General features: G+C 37.9%; 1 protein-coding gene across 1 annotated transcript in view; it reads left to right on the top strand.

Moving 5' to 3' along the window:
- The window catches only part of STXBP6 (syntaxin binding protein 6), a 174637-nt gene that overhangs the window by 108706 nt on the left and 47594 nt on the right, over nt 1-18337 (top strand). The window contains exons 2-3 of the mRNA XM_008054689.2: nt 16008-16138; nt 17071-17236. Of these exons, the coding sequence (XP_008052880.2) occupies nt 16008-16138; nt 17071-17236 (297 nt within the window). The remainder of the gene's footprint in view (nt 1-16007; nt 16139-17070; nt 17237-18337) is intronic.

Below are 18337 nucleotides of genomic sequence, written 5' to 3'. Positions count from 1 at the left end.
TCAGTTCAAGGAGGTTTTTGACAGATTCTCTTGGGTTTTCGAGGTGTAGCATCATGTCATCTACAAAGAGGAATAACTTGACTTCCTCTTTTTCTATTTCGATACCTCTGATCTCCTTATGTTGTCTGATTGCTCTAGCTAGGACTTCCAAAACTATGTTGAAAAGGAGGAGTGAGAGTGGGCATCCTTGTTCCAATTTTCACAGGATTATTTCAATTGAAATCACAGGATGATTTCAATTCCTGTCTGTTTAGCAGTATGCTGGCTGTGGATTTCTCATAGATGTCTCTTTCTATTTTGAGTTATGTTCTGTCTAGGCCTAGATATTCAAGGGTTTTCATTAAGAAGGAGTACTGGATTTTATCAAAAACTTTTTCCGCACCTAATGATATAATCACGTGGTTTTTGTTTTTACATATGTTGATGTATTTAATTATGTTTATGGTCCTATGAATGTTGAACCAGCTCTGCTTCCTGGGGATGAAGCCTACTTGGTCATGGTGGATGATTTTTGAGGTGTGTTGTTGGATCCGGCTTGCTAGGATCTTGTCGAGAATTTTAGCATCTATGTTCATCAAGGATATTGGCCTATAGTTCTCTTTGTTGGATCTTTACCTGACTTGGGTATCAATGTGATGTTACCTTTATAAAATGATTTGGGGAGAGTTCCATCTTTCTCAATTACCTGGAATACCTTCAATAGGATTGGTATCAGTTCCTTCTTGTATGTTTTGTAGACTTTTGCTGGAAGACCATCTGGTCCAGGGCTTTTTTTTATAGGTAGTTTTCTTAGGACAGAGTCAATGTCCTGGATTTGTATTGATCTATTTAGGGTCTTGATTTCTTCATGTTTCAACCTGGAGAGGTTGTGTGATATAAGAAATTCCTCCATTTCATTTAGATTTTTGAGTTCGTTTCCACACAAGTGTACATAGTAGTCTCTGATACTCTTTTGTATTTCTTCAGGGTCCATTGTGACTTGATCTTTTGCATTTCTGACTGTTTATTTGGTGTCCATCAATCTTGTTTATCCTTTCAAAGAATCAGCTTTTTGTTCATTGATTTGTTTTTGTATTATCTTTTTGTCTTCTATGTCCTGACTTGGGCTTTTATTTTGGTGATCTGGATTCTTCTGTTGAAGTTAGGGTTTTGGTGGTCTTCCTTTCCCAGCTTCCTTAGGTGATTTGTTAGGCTGTTAACTTGTGATCTTTCCATTTTCTTCATGTGCATTTGTATTGATATGAATTCCCCTCTTACTACAGCTTCCATGGCGTCCCAGAGATTTTGGTAAGATGTTTCTTCTTTTTTATTTGTTTTTAGGTATCTTTTAATCTCTGTTTTGATTTCCGTGTTGACCCAGCAGTTGTTCAGCATCATGCTGTTTAGTGTCCATGTCTTTGTGGGTTTTGGAAGAACTTTGTTGGTGTTGATATTTATTTTTATTCCACTGTGGTATCAGAAGGTGCATGACAGGATTTCAATCTTATGAAATTTGTTTATGCTCGATTTATGGCCAAGGATGTGGTTAATCTTAGAGTATATTCCATGTGGTGATTAGTAAAATGTATATTCCGTGGTTGTTGGGTGGAGTGTTCTGGACCAGACGGCTTTCCATTTAAGTCCAATTGGTCAAGTGTCCTTGCTGATTTTTTTGTCTTGATGATCTGTCTTGGGTTGTGAGTGGGGTATTTAAGTCCCCACCTATGATAATGTTAGAGTCAATATCTTTTTTAAGTTTACCTGGAAGCTGCTTTATGAAAGTTGGTGCTCCTATGTTGGGTGCATATATGCTTAAGATGGATATTTCTTTTGATGGATTGAACCTTTTATCATTATGTGTGGCCTTTCATATCTTTTTAAATTTTTGGTAGCTTAAAGGGTATTTTTTCTGATATTAAAATCGTAACTCCTGCTTTCTTTTGTTTTCCGTTCACCTAAAATTTTGTTTCCCATGCTCTTACTTTGAGTCCGTGAGTATCCTTCCTGGTGAAGTGAGGTATCTTGGAGACAATATATTGTTGCTTCATGATATTTTATCCATTTTGCCATTCTATGTCTTTTCAGTGGTGCATTTAGTCCAATCACATTCAGGCTAATTATTGAGATGTGAGAGTTTATCCCTGTTAAACGACAACTTTCAAGGATATGAAAATATAAACCAATACAAATGAGTGTAATCATCACCTGAAAGGAGAGTTTCTTGTCAGTGAGGCTTCTTAAGTATTAGGGCAAATTGTAAATTATTTTTATGAGAGTCAAAGAAGTTAGAAAGAAACCTGTATTATGTAGCTTATAAAATGACATACCCAAAAGTACGAAATGGAGTGGAGAATAACCCTCTTGAGATGTCTTCCCACTCTGTAATTCTGTATTACCTTGATTACATAGGCAAAAGTACAAACCATACATGATGTAAAATTGATTAAGTGAAGCTTAATCGTGTCAGATTGGTGTAATAAGCTGAACAGAACTTTAGCTTGTACTTTAAAAGAATGCAAAACATTGCTTTTGAATGAGCCAATAGAAGATTTCATTTTTGGTGTTTTATTGATCTAAGGACTTCAAATATTTAGCCCTTTGTTAAGTATAGGTTACTTAATGCACAGTTGGTAATTTCTACTTAGAATTTCAGTCAAAGTAAACTAAGGTTTTGGTACCAAATTGATTTCATGCCAAGGGTTTGAAAATTCAAAATTAGTAGGTTCACTTACTGGCATGTATGATCCTTCAATAAATTTGTTCATAATGCTTATTGCTGCTATTCATATTCTGAATATAGTGCCTTTACCTCTACAGTGAAAGACACATAGTGACATACAGTAAAACTGAGGAACTGCACTCCATAGTATAGACACCAAAAAGTTACACAGTCACTTAGCTATCTTCCTGAGGCTTATGGAGTAAATTTTAGTGACTTTTTGGGGTTTTTTTGAGTTGCACTCTCACTCTATCACTCAGACTGGAATGCAGTGGCTGCTCCCAGCCACTGCAGCCTCGACCTACTGGGCTCCGGCGATCCTTCCGCCTCAGCCTTCCAAGTAGCTGGAACTACAGGCGCGTGCTACCACGCCCAGCTAATTTTTGATTTATTGTAGAGATGAGGACTCGCCAAGTTGCCCAGACTGGTCTCGAACCCATGGGCTCAGGCAATCCACTCACCTCAGCCTCCCAAAGAGCTGGGATTACAGGCTGAGCCACTTTTACAGGCCTAGTGACTACTTTTAATGCTTCCTGAGAGAAGCAGCTTCTCCCATTTTCATGGAGTACAGTGACTATTCTCTATTTCATAGTGGCTTTATCAGAATAATCTCTAGCCTAGGCTGTATGTCTGAGGAAGGAGAAAGATACCATGGGATAAGCAAACGGAAGTGTGCAGACATTATGACCAGCTGAGTTTTGAGAAGAACTAAAGTATTAATAGTTGTGTTTCATCTCCTTAAGACAGTTTGTCCTATAATTATGTTGCAATTTTTGTGGAAATTGTCAGTGGGGAATTGAATAGAGGAAGTTGAGCATATCACCAGTTACCCAGCATTGTAGGGTCGGTGTTTTATTTCTTTTGTTCTGAATCTTCATCAAGACTGTGCTATGGACAGACCCCCAGGGATTGTTTTCAGGAAGAAATCATTTAACACAAGTGGCATCATCTATTTTAGAAATGATTCTTAGGCTGCTACATAAATACTAATGATGTGAATAACAATGTGTTCCACCTTGAAATTTGCACAGAAGTCACGGATATGCTGCCTTCCTTTGTGAGAGAAGCAGCTCTTTACTATACAGCAGAATTTGATAGTGAGGTGTACCTGCTTATTCTTTTTTTCCCAAATCACCCTAACTAACCCTAGACTTTAAAAAAGAAAAACAGAGAAATGGCCCAGAAAAGAGGGTAGAGTGGGTGAGATATGGCTAACCATAGTCATCAGTACATACAGCAAATAAATATTTGGTTATTTTAGATGGGAATGTAGGTATGTCATGTGATGCATATTTGAGTTAAAACTAAGTAGGGCACCCTACCAGAAATTTTGAGAACACATAGGCAACATTTGTATTCTCAGGATATTTATAATTTGGTAAATGAGACAGCATATAGATATAAAAATACAAAACAGAGAGTGATCTTTATTCTGACATATACAAAATGTGACATGAAATAAACAATGGCCTCCAATTCGTTAGGCATAGTATGAAGATGACCGGGACTTGGTGACTGACCTTGAGGATTTCTGTCTGGAGGGTTAATGAGTGGATTAGAGTATCCCCTTTTCTGTCTCACTACTGCCACCTGCTCTAAGCCACAGTCAGCACCTCTCTCCTGGACTATTGCAGAAGTTCCAAAGGGGTTTCTTGTTTTCCTGCACACTCCTACCATGACCTATTTGCTCTGCAGTAATTGGAATACACACACACACACACACACACACACACACACACACACGCCACACACACACACACACACTATATATATATATATATATATATATATAAAATGTATATTTGAGTCAGAATCTCACTTTGTCCCCCAGGCTGGAGTACAATGGCATGCTCATGGCTATGGCAGCCTCAACCTGCTGGGCTCAGGTGATCCTTCTGCTTCATCCTTTCAAGTAGCTGGAACTACAGGCACGTGCCACCATGCCTGGTTAATTCTTTGATTTATTGTAGAGATGAGGTCTCACCAAGTTTCTCAGACTAGTCTTGAACGCTTTCGCCTCCCAGAGTGCTGAGATTACAGACATGAGCCACCACACCTGTGGAGGACAGTATTTTTTAAAAAACATAAATTAGATTCCATTACACTCCTTCATGTTTAAAAAGCTTTATACACCAAGGTCTCCATGATCTTCACTTGCTTTTGTCTTTGACATGGTATCATACATATATACCACAGTTTTATCTGTTCTGCTGGTGGATGTTTGGGTTGCTTCCAGTTTCTGGCTATTACAAATAAATCTGCTCTGAATATTTATGCAAGCTAAGACTTGGTATGGCCAGTCTTTTTAATTTGATTTTAGTAATAGGTATGTAATGTTATTTTATTTTGGTTTTAATTTGCATTTCCCTAATGACTAATGATGTTGAGCATCTTTTCATGTGCTTATTTGCCATACACATCTTCTTTAGTAAATATTTGTTCCATTCTTTTGCTTATTTTTTTGGATATTTTGTTGCGATTTGAAAGTTTTTAAATGTATACTTTTGATACAAGTCCTTTATCAGATAAATGATTTGCAAATATTTTCTCCAGTTTGTAGCTTATCTTTTCATTCTCTTAAAGAGCAGAAGTTTTTGGTAAAGTCCTAGTTATTAATTTTTTTCTTTCATGAATTATGCTTTTAGCACCGTATATAAGTCTTTGCCTTAGACCAAGGTCACAATAATCTTCTTCTGAAAATTTTATAGTTTTAGGACTTTACATTTAGACCTGCATCTGTTTTTACTTATTTTCGTATATGGTACAAATTACGAACTGAAGTTACATTTTTTTTGCACGTGGGTATTCAGTTGTTCTAGTACCATTTGTTGAAAAGACTTTCCTTCATGACATTGCCCTTGCATTTTTGTTGAAAACGAGTTTTCCTTGTATGTGCAGCTCTTTTCCTGGACTCTCTATTTTGTTCCGTTGAACATTTGTCTGTCTTGATTCCAACATTCCATTGTCCTAATTAGTTTAGTTTTAGTACATTTGTGCTACTCTGACAAAATACCTGAGACTAGGTAATTTACAAACAATAGCAATTTATTTCTCACAGTCCTGGAGGAACCAATCAAGATCAAGCATTGGCAGGTTCAGTGTCTAGTGAGAACCCAATCTGTTTCCAAAGATGATGCCTCATTGCAGCATCTTTTGGAGAGAGTAAATGCTGTGTCCTCATATGGCAGAAGGGCAAAAGGGCTTATCTGTTCCTCCAAGCCCTTTTAAAAGGTACTAAACTCATCTCTGAGGGTGGAGCTCTCATGACCTAATATCTTTTTTAAAGGCTCCTCCTCTTAAGACTGTTGCATTGTGGACAAAGTTTTAACATGAATTTTGTAAGGTACACATTCAAACCACATAGCATTTAGTTTTATGACAAGTCTTATCATCAGATAGTGTAAGTCTTCCAACTTCAGGAATTTTTTCAAAACTTTTTTTACTCTTCTAGCCTTTTGAATTTTCATATGCATTTTTATAGTGTGTCATATCTAAAAAAGGTAGAATTTTGATTGAGATATTAATCTGTTTATCAAATTTGGGAGAATTGACAGCTTAATAACATTGAGGCTTCTAATCCATTACCATGGTATGTCTCTCCACTTGAATCTACAAATTAATTTGGAGATTATTTCCATCTTAACAATATGAAACCTTTCTTTTTTATTAATTTTTTTTCATTTTAAAGATGTGGAATACAATTCAGAGTTAGGTATACAAATGTTCATTATGCATGTACCCTTGTTGATGAGATGTGTATTGAGCCTTTCAATCTTTGAATGAACATGTGGCGTTTATACATTTGCTTAAGTCTTTAACTTTTTTCCACAATCTTTTGTAGTTTTCAGTATACAAGTCTTACTCTTCCTTGGTTAAATATTTTCCTTAGTACTTTATTATTTTTGATACTGTTGTAAATGGAATTGTTTTCTTTGTTGGATTATTAACTATTATATTAGTTGTGGTTCTCCAAAAACAGAAGCAATAGGGTGTGGGGTGGAGAGGAAGATTTTAAGAAATTGACTCACATGATCATGGAGACTGGGAAGTCCAAAATCTGCAGGGTAGACTTGCAGGCTGGAGGCCCAAAAAAGAGCCAGTATTGCAGTACTGGTATAAAGGCCTTCTGCTGGCAGAATTCCTTCTGGTCAGATTGTTGTTGTATTCAGGCCTTCAACTGATTGGATGAGGCCCACCCACATTACGGAGGGCAATCTGCTTTACTCAAAGCCAACATATTTAAATGTTAATCTCATCCAAAAATCACCCTGATGGAACTATCTAGAATAATGATCCCTTTATGTGTTCTACCCAGTGACCCGTGAATCTTGAAGTTTATTCAGTGTGGATAGTGGAAACAGGCACTATTCCTACTCTTATGTGAACATGGAGTGCTGTATCTTCTATTCACTTTGATTGATTCTTTCTCTAGCCTCAGGCAGTTTCTTCAACATACATGTGGTGAATACTCAACTGAATTCTCATAGCCAAATTTCTGTTGATCTCCAGAGTTTTCTTTCTGTGTAGTTCTTTCCTTTTCAGTATCCTGTCTTGAGGATTTTAATGAACTGGTCTCCCTGGGCTTTCGGCTCTCTCTCTTCAACTCAGGGAATCTGCCAGTGTCTGCCTCACCACAGGCTGGAAATTCTGTCAAAGCAGTAAACCTAGTGTAGTCATAGGGCTCATTTTATTCATTTCCCATATCTCAAGGCTTACCATCCTTCATTGCCTGATATGCAGGGCCTTGAAAAACATTGTTTCATATATTTTGTCCACTTTTGGTTGCTTCAGGACAGCGTTCACCTGGGTTGGATATAGCCACAGGATTGGAAATACTTGGTCATAAGGTATATATATATATAGCTTTAGTGGATACTGCCTAGAGTTTACCAAAATAAATTCAGCTAATTTTAACTGTGGATAATTTTTACTATTGTAGTTGACCTTGGTTTTAACTAGAAAATGTTTCTGGATTTTACTCCCCAGTCTACCACAGTAAAGAGATAAAGTGACAGGTTCTTAGTGATCTCCTTCACTTTTTTTTTTTTTTTTTTAGAATTTTAGTGATGTATCCCCTATTTAAAATTAAAAGTACTAAGTAGGGGGTGGTGGTCGTGAGGAGGGAGGAGAGCAGAGAAAGTGGATAAATCTGCCTTTGCTTGACTGATAGTGGTAATTATATTTGACAGCCTGTGCTTGCTGAGTAATAACAGCTTTGATTTTTCCAAAAACCTAGTGATATTATATGTTTAGTACCTCATCCATTAAAAAATTATCTGTTCATTATTCTGCCTCCTTCAAATTGTAGTCCCCTTTTGGGGGGTGGGAAGATTAGTCTTCTCACATTGAAAAAGATCCATATCCACAACATTCTTCCATGGTTCTTTTAGACTTAAGGTATGTTTTGAAAGAGTATGCTCAGCAGTGGGAACATGCTGTCCAGTATCAAAGTAGCAGACTTCCCTCATTCCATGGTGACTGAGAGACCCTCTTCCACAGCTGCAGAGGAATAGGAAGTAGAGACTGAAGAAATGCTTCCATCTCTTCTCAGATTGTAGGGTATTTGAGTTCTAAGAATGCTTTTTAGCAGCTCTCCTAAGAAAAATGTGTATTGAATTTCTACCAAGTAAGTATGTCATGTTCCTGAAGAGAGTAGCTACTTGCCTACACTTTTCAGTATATAACAGATTATGTTAAGTGAAAGCATAACATTAAAGGAATCTCTTATTCAAGTTTTTATTTTTAGCCTTTGAGCTTCTTGTAGAGAAATTTAATACATTTTTAAGCCAGGTAGCTGCTTCTTTGATGTCTTTGTTTTTTGCTATTCTGTTTGTAAATCTCACCTAAGAATAGATCAAAAATGTTTACATCTGTTTCCAGAATTGAGGAAGTAAGAACAGAATAAGACTTTATGACTGTAGTTAACCCCTTCTGTTATCTTCATTGTGTAATGCAATAGATGGTATTGAGTTTAATCTCAGAAACCATGACGATTGTCACAACTCTGGGCATTTACTTTCTTGGCTTGGGTCTGTTTATGTGTTTGCTTCACAGTTATATGAGTCAGACATGTTTATATTCTTGCCATATAAAATATAAAGTTGCAATAACTAATATTATGATGGTTTTATAATTTATCGTATGTTTCCCTTTTATCCAAAATGTGTGCAAAAATGCAGGTCTTTGGGGAAAAGTCCAAGGAAGTTAAAAAGTCAAACACAATGGAAACCTTGAATTGCTGTATCTCAAGCCTGAAATCAGGCTTGAAATCATATTATTAGGGCAGCTAAGACAAACAGAATTTCTTAAGAGAGATGCTGCTAGAATAAGGATCACAGGAAAAGAGATCATTGTAAGAGGTCTCAACCCCCAAATTCCTCTCCTTTTAGTCTCCTGTATTTCTACAACTTCTTGGTTATTTCCTTATTTATTTATTTACTTTTAGAGATAGGGTCTCACTCTGTTGCCAAGGCTGGTGTGCAGTGATGTGATAATAGCTCACTGCAGCCTTGAACTCCTGGGCTTACGTGGTCCTCCTGCCACAGTCTCCAGAGTAGCAGGGACTACAAGTGCATGGTAGCATACCTGGCTAATTTTTTTTTCCTTTTGTTGCTGTTGTTTCGTTTTGTTTTGTAGCAACCAGGATCTCACTATGTTGCACAGGCTGGTTTCCAACTCCTGGCTTCAAGCAATCCTCCTGTTTCAGCCTCCCAAAGTGCTAGGCATATGGACATCAATCACCACACCTGGCCATTACCGTTTTGTCCTCTCTTACTTGTAGTTCTCAGGATACCGTTCTTTTTTCTTAAGGAAATGCTTGAATCCCTTAAGACGGTGACTTGATTTTGAAACTGGACAATTGAACCTGAAATAAGTTTTTGGTTTGTTCATGATTTCTAGTGGGCACAAGATTTGAACTGCTGGATGGTTTTGAAATGTTGAATGGTTTCTAGTGGGCACAAGATTTGAACTTCCATTTGTTGAGGTGCCATTCATTTATTCACTTGCTCATGTAAGCATGTGTTCATTGGTAAATACTGTGCATCAATTTATGATAGAAGAGACATCATGGCCATAGTCTGATAGCAGTGAGGAACTCAAGCCTTCTGTGGATTAAAGTTTCTGATTTCAAAGTTCAAAATTTAATAGTCTAGAAACACTTGTGGTGTATCTGAGCCTGCCATTTACTTTTAAAATAAAAGTCTGCATATTTTTACAGTTTAAAAGTAAAATGATGAACTGAGTAAAGAAGATCAACATTGAAAGGGACTACATTTTAAAAGCACCAACTAGATCTCAAGTGGACCTGTGACATTGAAGTTGTTCATTCCAAAAGTAATGCTTCTTCCTTATTGGTAACTTGAAAATGTTAATACCAGCTAATACCTCCTGTGGGGTTGGTATAGTCACTTGCTCTATAAATGTGCAATTGTTAACTACTGTGGACATGGTGCTGTGCCTTCATATTAGATGCATCCTTCCTATAGAATGTTTGATACAAGATGTTTTTTATTCTTCTCCTACTGAAGGACTTGTCCAAATTTATTTACAAAGGAAGATGTTTTCAAATAAATAGTTTCATTTTTGGTGACCTTCCGGAGAAATTTCCTAGACTTTCCACTATCATCCCCCCGACCCCCTCCTCTTCCAGTTTGGAGATGAGAGGATGGTGTAGTTGGATGCCTAGGAATGAAGGATACTAGGGAATTAGTAATACCACATAAGGAATCTTTTGTGTGGAAAATTTATTTCTTTGTGATTATTCCCTAGTACACTGAGAGAGTCTGCTTCCTCAAAGCCTGTACTGATTTACTGCTTCCTTCCCCTTACGGTTAATGGGGCAGGGACTGACTATTTAAGAGCACCTACATTCTTCCCCACTAGCTTGGTGCTCATGCTGAAGTGCCACCATTTTTGTTGTTCATGTTCCTTTGGGGATGGGAAAGAGAAACTTCTTTAAAACATGCAGGTTAAGAATAGGATCAGGCCCCTTTGTGTCCTGTCAGGAATCAGATCAGAGAGCCACAGTACTCATCATGAGAAAGAAAAAACAGAAGGAAGGAGAAGGGTAAGGCCTCAGAGACAAACTTGACCATCTCGTGACTTGATCTGGTTTTAGAACTATGGGTTATGTAGACTGTGGAGTCTAAACATTTATGATGTCCCTAAATTATAACACACTGAGAAATAGTGTGAGAAGCAAAAGATCAGTTCTGTGTAGAGAGCACCACGCTCCATTTCCCACTAACTGTAGGAGAGTGGATGTTTCCCTCTAAAAGCATTTGAGGTAACGGTCTAGATGTTTTTACTTTTAGGCTTTGTAAACATTCAGCAGTCTTACCTGATAAAATTGTGGATGCAGACTCATACCCAGTATTTGCTCATGGATACTGTGAAATCCACTTAGAATTATTATACGTTAGTTTTGGGAGAGCAGTAAGGAAACTAGCTCCAAATAAACCTTTCTCATCTTGACCCCTTAGCCTGTTCCCTCACCACAGCAGTACCCAGAAGACACACTCAATCTTGCCTTCACTTCCTGAACCCACATTTTGGAGGATTATTTTTTTTCCCTTGTCAGTTACCTCTGAAGACAGCCAGAGAGTGGCCTTAATAAGATTCTATGTGAACACTGCTTTTGGGGGCGGGGGGAGCTCAAAATTGTTTATTTCTCATCAACAACACTCTTTTTGAAATCAAATCATCTGACCGTTAGGCTCCAGTAGAGCAGAGAGCTGAGGCATACCACAACTGACTTCCAGTTAACTGTAAAGTCATGATGAGACTGCACATGATGACATTTTGAGGTATTCTAGGTGTATAGGTATGGAAAATTCCACATTTCAGCCTCCTAACCTCAGCATCAAACTGTAATAAGGATATTTGTTCTCCTTTAGCACTTTTGCTTTTTTTGGGGGGGTGGGGGCAGTATTTATTGAGAGGACAGAAAAACTCCCACAGTGGGAAGGGACCCAAGGGGGTTGCCCTTTTTTTTTTTTTAGAGAGAGAGAAATGGCCATGTACAGTTATAAGATGATTCTATGTAAGTCGACGTGTATAGCAAATGTACAAAAATATCCTTGAAATATGAGATATTAGAGGATGTGGGGGTGATGAGTAGTCATTTTGTTTATATGCTATTTATGCGGGTTCGAGACCCGCCTGGGCAACTTGGCGAGACCTCATCTCTACAATAAATTTAAAAAACTAGCCAGGTGTGTTAGCACGCGCCTGTAGTTCCAGCTACTCGAAAGGCTGAGGCGGAAGGATCGCCGGAGCCCAGCAGGTCGAGGTTGCGGTGGCTGGGAGCGGCCACTGCACTCCAGTCTGAGCAATAGAGTGAGACTCCAACTCAAAAAAAATAAAATAAAATAATATTTTAAGGCTGAGATAGATAATTTGTATCTTAGGCAAAACTGATTTTCCCTCTTGGAATAGCTGAGAGATAATGCTTTGATTAATGAGATTATAGGTGAAAGAGTGTGGCGTTTTGGAAAAAGTGGCCTCTCAACCACTAGATCTTGAAATGGGGAATCAGGCTCTGCACTGACAATGTGAGCTCTTCTCTCATTTTGGATAGTATGCAAGTAACTTGTGTTTCTTTCTTTATCAGTCTTTGTTCCCTCTTCCACCATTTCTACCTTTCTGATTTGTTGCTAGATCAGATTTGATCTGACTAGGTGGTACTTTTTTATTGGCAGGCTTAGGTTTTTATTAAATAGAATTTTCTAATTGGGTACAAGTAAAGCCAGTGATCTCCGCTCTGTGATTATAGCAGCCAGGAATCTGATTAGATTTTTATAAAATGTTTTGTAGAGGGGCCATTTTTAAAAAGAACTCTATAGACCATTAGTTCCGGAGATGAAGCTGTTACAACACTTGAGTAATGATGGTAATGATATTATGAACATAATAGCTCATATCACTGTTTCTTTTTTTTTCTTTTTTCTTTTTTTGAGTTGGAGTCTCACTCTGTCACCCAGCCTGGAGTGCAGTGGCCGCTCCCGGCCACCACAGCCTCGACCTGCTGGGCTCCAGCGATCCTTCCGCCTTGGCCTTCCAAGTAGCTGGAACTACAGGCGCGCGCTACCACGCCCGGCTCATTTTTGATTTATTGTAGAGATGCGGTCTCACCAAGTTGCCCAGGCAGGTCTCAAACCCGTGGGCTCAGGCAATCCACTCACCTCAGCCTCCCAAAGGCGCGGGATAACAGGCTGAGCCACCGAGCCTGGCTATATCATTGCTTCTTAATCAAAGCTGAGATGTAGTATCATGTAAGTCTATGTGAAGGCAGACGTGGAGGCATGAAGCCATAAAAACTACATTCTTTGTTCAGAGCTGATAGCAAAATGTCTTGCATTTAGTTGCCCCCACACTTCTACTTGCCTCTGATACTGGTGCAGGAAGCAGAGGGATAGGCTGATTCTAGGTGGTCTGCAATGTTACTTGGAAGTCATGCCCACCTACCCCTTTAAATGCCTCTATGTTTGTCTTTTCCTTATAAATATTGAAGGCATAACACAAAAGCCCTGGTTATCTGGCTTTTACCAATTAGCTTTGCTATCAATTAACTTTCCTTTGGAAGGAGATGGTAAATCAGTTTTTCACTAGACATCTGGAATTTTGAATAACTGACTTATTTTTTTATCAGCTACTAGCCTCAAAAACATCAAAACAAGGAAGAGACTAAGCATGGTTTATTCAAGAATGGTACTCAGAAACTCTGGCAATGGTGTGTTTGTGCAAGTGTTTTGATTTCAAAAGAGTAAAGTCTTTATTTAACTCTATACAATGTGTATATAATAATATAATTTTAAGGCACCTGTTTCAAAATAGAAACTAGGATGTTGGAGATAATAACAATAAACAAAAATTAAAGCAAGCTGGGCTCAGTGCCCAGGAAACTAGCCAGACTCCAAGGACTAGGCAAGGAATAAACTAATGGGGGGAAAGGCAGAAATGGATAGAGTTGCAACTGCCTCCACTAAAAATGAGTACATTTGTCATTGTGGGTGGGGTGTCTGCCTGTCTCATTTCAGTGACAAACTTCCAATGGAATGTGCCTTCCTAAAATGTAAATCCTAAACTTGCTGGTAACATACAGTAATCTTGTATTGTGTTTGAGTTTTTAAAATACTATAAACTACTTAGAAACAAATGAACCAGAAGTAAAAATAGGAGTCCATAACAACTTTAACTAAAGGTAGAAGGAAAACCTTCATGTTTCCCGGGATACTTAAATGTCGTATGATTTACATAAACAAAGGAGGAAATTCTCTTTGTGTGTTTAGGGGTGTGTGTCTAATACAGGAACCCATGTTTTCCTGTTATTGAAAAGTATTCTTTAATCTTTTAAGCACATGTTAGGACCTGCATATATTAGTGCTACCGTTTGTGTCATAGGAGACACTAAATAAATGAATCAAATTAAAAGGATGGACAGAGACCTGGGCAGACCTGTAATATGACATGAATTCAGTTAGGGGAATGGTTATTCCTTTATCATGCTTGGAACCTGTTAAGAGAGACCATTTGTGAGTAGAAGACTATAAAATTTCCTCTGATTGGGGGTGTTAAGGAGATGATAATTTTAACCATGAAAGTAAATGTAGTTGGTGGGTAATGTTCAGAAACTTTTCACCAAATATAACTGAAATACTGGGTAATAAAACAAAGCATTATTTGAAGTTAAAAAATACCTGCTAAATTCTGGTTAAAAGTAAAGGGAAAAGATAATGCTGAGACCTAAAGACGGTATTCAGTGATGAGAAAGTAGGGTGCTCACTAGATCTGACGGCTGAGTGGTCCTTTTTATTCCCCTCTCTTAATCTCTGTTCTACTTTAATAATCTCAGACACTGAAACTGCAGTGGGCTATAGAACCCATGAACCGTAGAGTCTTCTCATCACCAACTTTGATTGGAGCAAGTGCTTTCTGGCCTTCATCCCTCCAGAATTATTTTCGTCATCCTTTGAACATCTGCATAGTTATTGGGTATAGGGGGTTATTTGAAACAAAGAAAGAATGTACCATAGATGTGTAGTCTTCAGCAAGTCAATGATTAGGATTGAATTCATTATAGCCAGTGGCGATTTCCACTTTCACTAGTTTCTTTTTAGCATCATTTCTTTTTTTTTTTTTGAGTTGGAGTCTCATTTCTTTGCCTAGGCTGGAGTGCAGTGGCACGCATGCTCACGGCCATCCCAGTGTTGACATTCTGGGCTCCAGCCATCCTTCCACCTTGGCCTTCTGAGTAGCTGGAACTACAGACGCATGCTACCACGCCCGGCTATTTTTTATTTTATTGTAGAGACGAGGTCTCGCCAAGTTGCCTGGGCTGGTCTCAAACCCATGGTCTCAGGCAATCCACTCGCCTCTGCCTCCCAAAGTGTTGGTATTACAAACTGAGCCACCAGGCCCGGCCAGCATCATTTCTTTATAATCTTACTAATTCCTACAGCCAGGGCTCTATAGGAGCTTTTAGGAAAATCCTTTGAAGACCCTTAATTACCTCCCGCCCTTGAGTCTCTAAGTCACAAAGTAGGCTGACTTAGAAGTATCGTAGGTGCCTCTCTCCATGTGCCTGATACTTGACATCAGTCTGAAAAGTGACACTGTCTATCTTCAGCACTGAAGGTGTCAGGGGAAGAACTCACTAAGGCTGGGAGGAGGAATTGTTCCAATCCTGCAGGTGTGGTGACCTCAGGAATTCATGTGGGTGTTGTTCACAGAATGCCAGATGCAATCATAATCAGATACAAACTGAACAATATCACAAAACCAAATAATTCTTTTTCTTTCTTTCTTTCTTTTTTTTTTTTGAGTGAAGTGTTATTCCTTATCACTGAGGCTTGAGATATTTACATTGAAATATAAAGCTAGAAATATGCATTGCAGTTCTCTAGGGGAGCCACTAACCTTCATTTTCTTTAAAATTCAGGTATTCCTAATGAACCTTACCTGATATCTGTCAGCCCTATATGCTTCTTTTCCAGCAAGTTATAATTGTGCACTTGTAGCCTCCATTAAAGGTGCTTAATGTTATTCATTTAAGTCATTTTCGATTTGAATGAATGGAGAATAAATGAAGCAGCCCTTACAATTATATTGTAAAAGACTTGAGAGTAGAGATTATAACTTATTCCTTTTCCATTCACCCCTCAGCAAAAGCACACATATTCATTCAATATTCCCTCTCTCCCTCTCGTATTGTGCATAGGCACCATAAGTGTCCTATGGAAACAACACTGGATGAGAAAAAACCCACCAACCTGCAGATACACTAATCTAAGTGATCTTTTCTTGGCAGTAACAAACAAGAAGCCCACGCAGGCATCCATCACGAAGGTCAAACAGTTTGAAGGTTCCACGTCGTTTGTTCGGAGATCACAGTGGATGCTCGAGCAGCTTCGCCAGGTTAATGGTATCGATCCTAATCGGGTGAGTGCATTGTCCAATGCTGAGCAAAGGCATTCTCTTCACAAGATGACTCTGATTGACCTTGGTAGTGGTGGTGGTTGCTTGAATCATTCTTAACAAGGCTATTTATCTAGTTTAGTTGTGTGACTAAACCTTTCTGATGCCTGTTCTCTTCTTATGGGAAATCATAAGTCTTTTCATGTTAATGGAGGAACCTAAGGGAATGCATATTGAAAAAATTTTATCTCCAGTAATGTTGATTACAAAGTACAATAAGGCAGGGTGAAGATAATCATATCTATGGTTATCAGTATGAAGAAACCACATTCATCAAAGCTTCATTCATCTCCTAAAGCCACCGATGACAAGGTTTATTTACCAAAAACCAAATAAATGAATATCTTTAAAAATTATGCTTTAGAATTCCATTGGATTTAATCAGAGAAACATTTTATGGCACAGTTATCTATTCAAAGTTTGTTTGATGTGTGTGTGAGCATTCCCTTTACTCATACACACACCCCAAACAAAAACCCTATCATGATGAATAATAAAATATAAATTGTTGCTATATACTAAAATAGTAAGAGGGAATCTTTTTGTACCAAAGTTTAGGAGCAAGATTAAAGTAGGTCGTTGCTGAGAACCTGAAGGAATCCTTTTTCCAGATATTTGGGAAGGCAGTACGTGGTCTGAATTCTAACACAAGTCAATGTATAGTTAGGCTGTTTCAACTTCTGTGATACTAGTTTCCTAGGGACATCTGTAAATACTATAAGATATGTTTACCCAATAAACAGAGAATTATGGACTCCCTGTGCACTTGGATGCTAATAAAGACAAGCCTCCTGATTGGGACCAAAGTCATTGTTTTAACCTCTAGGAATCTTTTGACAGAGGAAGCGGCAGTTTTTATAAATTGAGATCAGTAGTTATTTCACTGTCTTTTCCAGGATTCTGCAGAATTTGATTTGTTGTTTGAAAATGCTTTTGACCAGTGGGTAGCCAGCACAGCCTCAGAAAAATGCACCTTCTTCCAAATTCTTCACCACACCTGCCAGAGGTACCTCACAGACAGGAAGCCGGAGTTTATTAACTGCCAATCCAAAATAATGGGAGGTGAGTGGACATTTATGTGACTTTAGTCATCCTCTTTCCTTAGGTTCACTTTTACCTAAAAAACTAGGAGTTCAGCAGCATAATTAAAGAAAAAACAAGAGCAAAATAAAAATGCTCAGAGTTGGACAGCATGAGAATTATTCTGGGCAGTTTAATTTATGCTAAATCTAGATGCCATGTTGAGTTTTCATTCTTATACAAAAGCTGATCTTTTTAGAAGAATTAGCCACTTAGCTAATATTATTTGTACTATGAAAATAAACCTATCCCTTTATTATAGAAAACTTTTACTTTGGTTTCTTTACTACTCTTTTATGTAATTGCAGAATACTATGTTCTGATTTGCTTTTTCCTGTTATTTCTCAAGATGTTTTTACAAATATTAATATAAAAATTTCAACAGATGCCATCTTTTTCTTTTAATAGCAGCTCACATTTATTTCTTGAATGGCATACACAGCTGAATTAGGATGAGTACTGTAAGTCAGTGTTAAGGGGGTGAGTACCAGTGTTGGCAACATAATGAGAAACATTTAGAGGGTGCTTAGCACATTTCTTTTAGGTGACATTTCTTTTTAGAGACTTGAAACTGTGCTAAAAATATAAAAGCCTTGCCAACTCTGTAAGTTGGTAAAAGTGTTTATATCATTGGTCTTTTCACTGACCTCTTCTTGGTTTTGAAGACTTTTTAAAAATGCACCAACTTTGCCTTAATTAAATGTTAAATGAAGATCACATTAAGACGTCACATCTTCTCCTTGGGCTGTATTTAGCTTTCTTGGGAACATGGGGCAGAATTCATCATTCTGTCCTAGCAACTGACACACACAGTCATTCTATCATTAGTCTGTTAGTCGTTGTACGGAGAAGTCACTGTCCAAATTCTTCAGTATTATTCACTGAAATATTGGGCATTCCTCCTAAACAGGAAATTGCTTACATCGTAAGAACCTTGAGATGTCTTTCTTAGGCATTGAGGCAGACTCTTATTATATCTTCTTTATTTAACCCCAGAAAAATACAAGAGGTGAGGCGTCATGCATATTTTCTTCAAAGTGGCCAAATCCTATGATACAAAAATGAAAAATATTAAACAAATGT

The sequence above is a fragment of the Carlito syrichta genome, unplaced genomic scaffold, assembly GCF_000164805.1.
Source record: "Carlito syrichta isolate Samal-C Ts95f unplaced genomic scaffold, Tarsius_syrichta-2.0.1 Scaffold297942, whole genome shotgun sequence".
NCBI classification, from domain to species: domain Eukaryota; kingdom Metazoa; phylum Chordata; class Mammalia; order Primates; family Tarsiidae; genus Carlito; species Carlito syrichta.
This window is presented reverse-complemented; position numbering and strand designations above follow the sequence as displayed.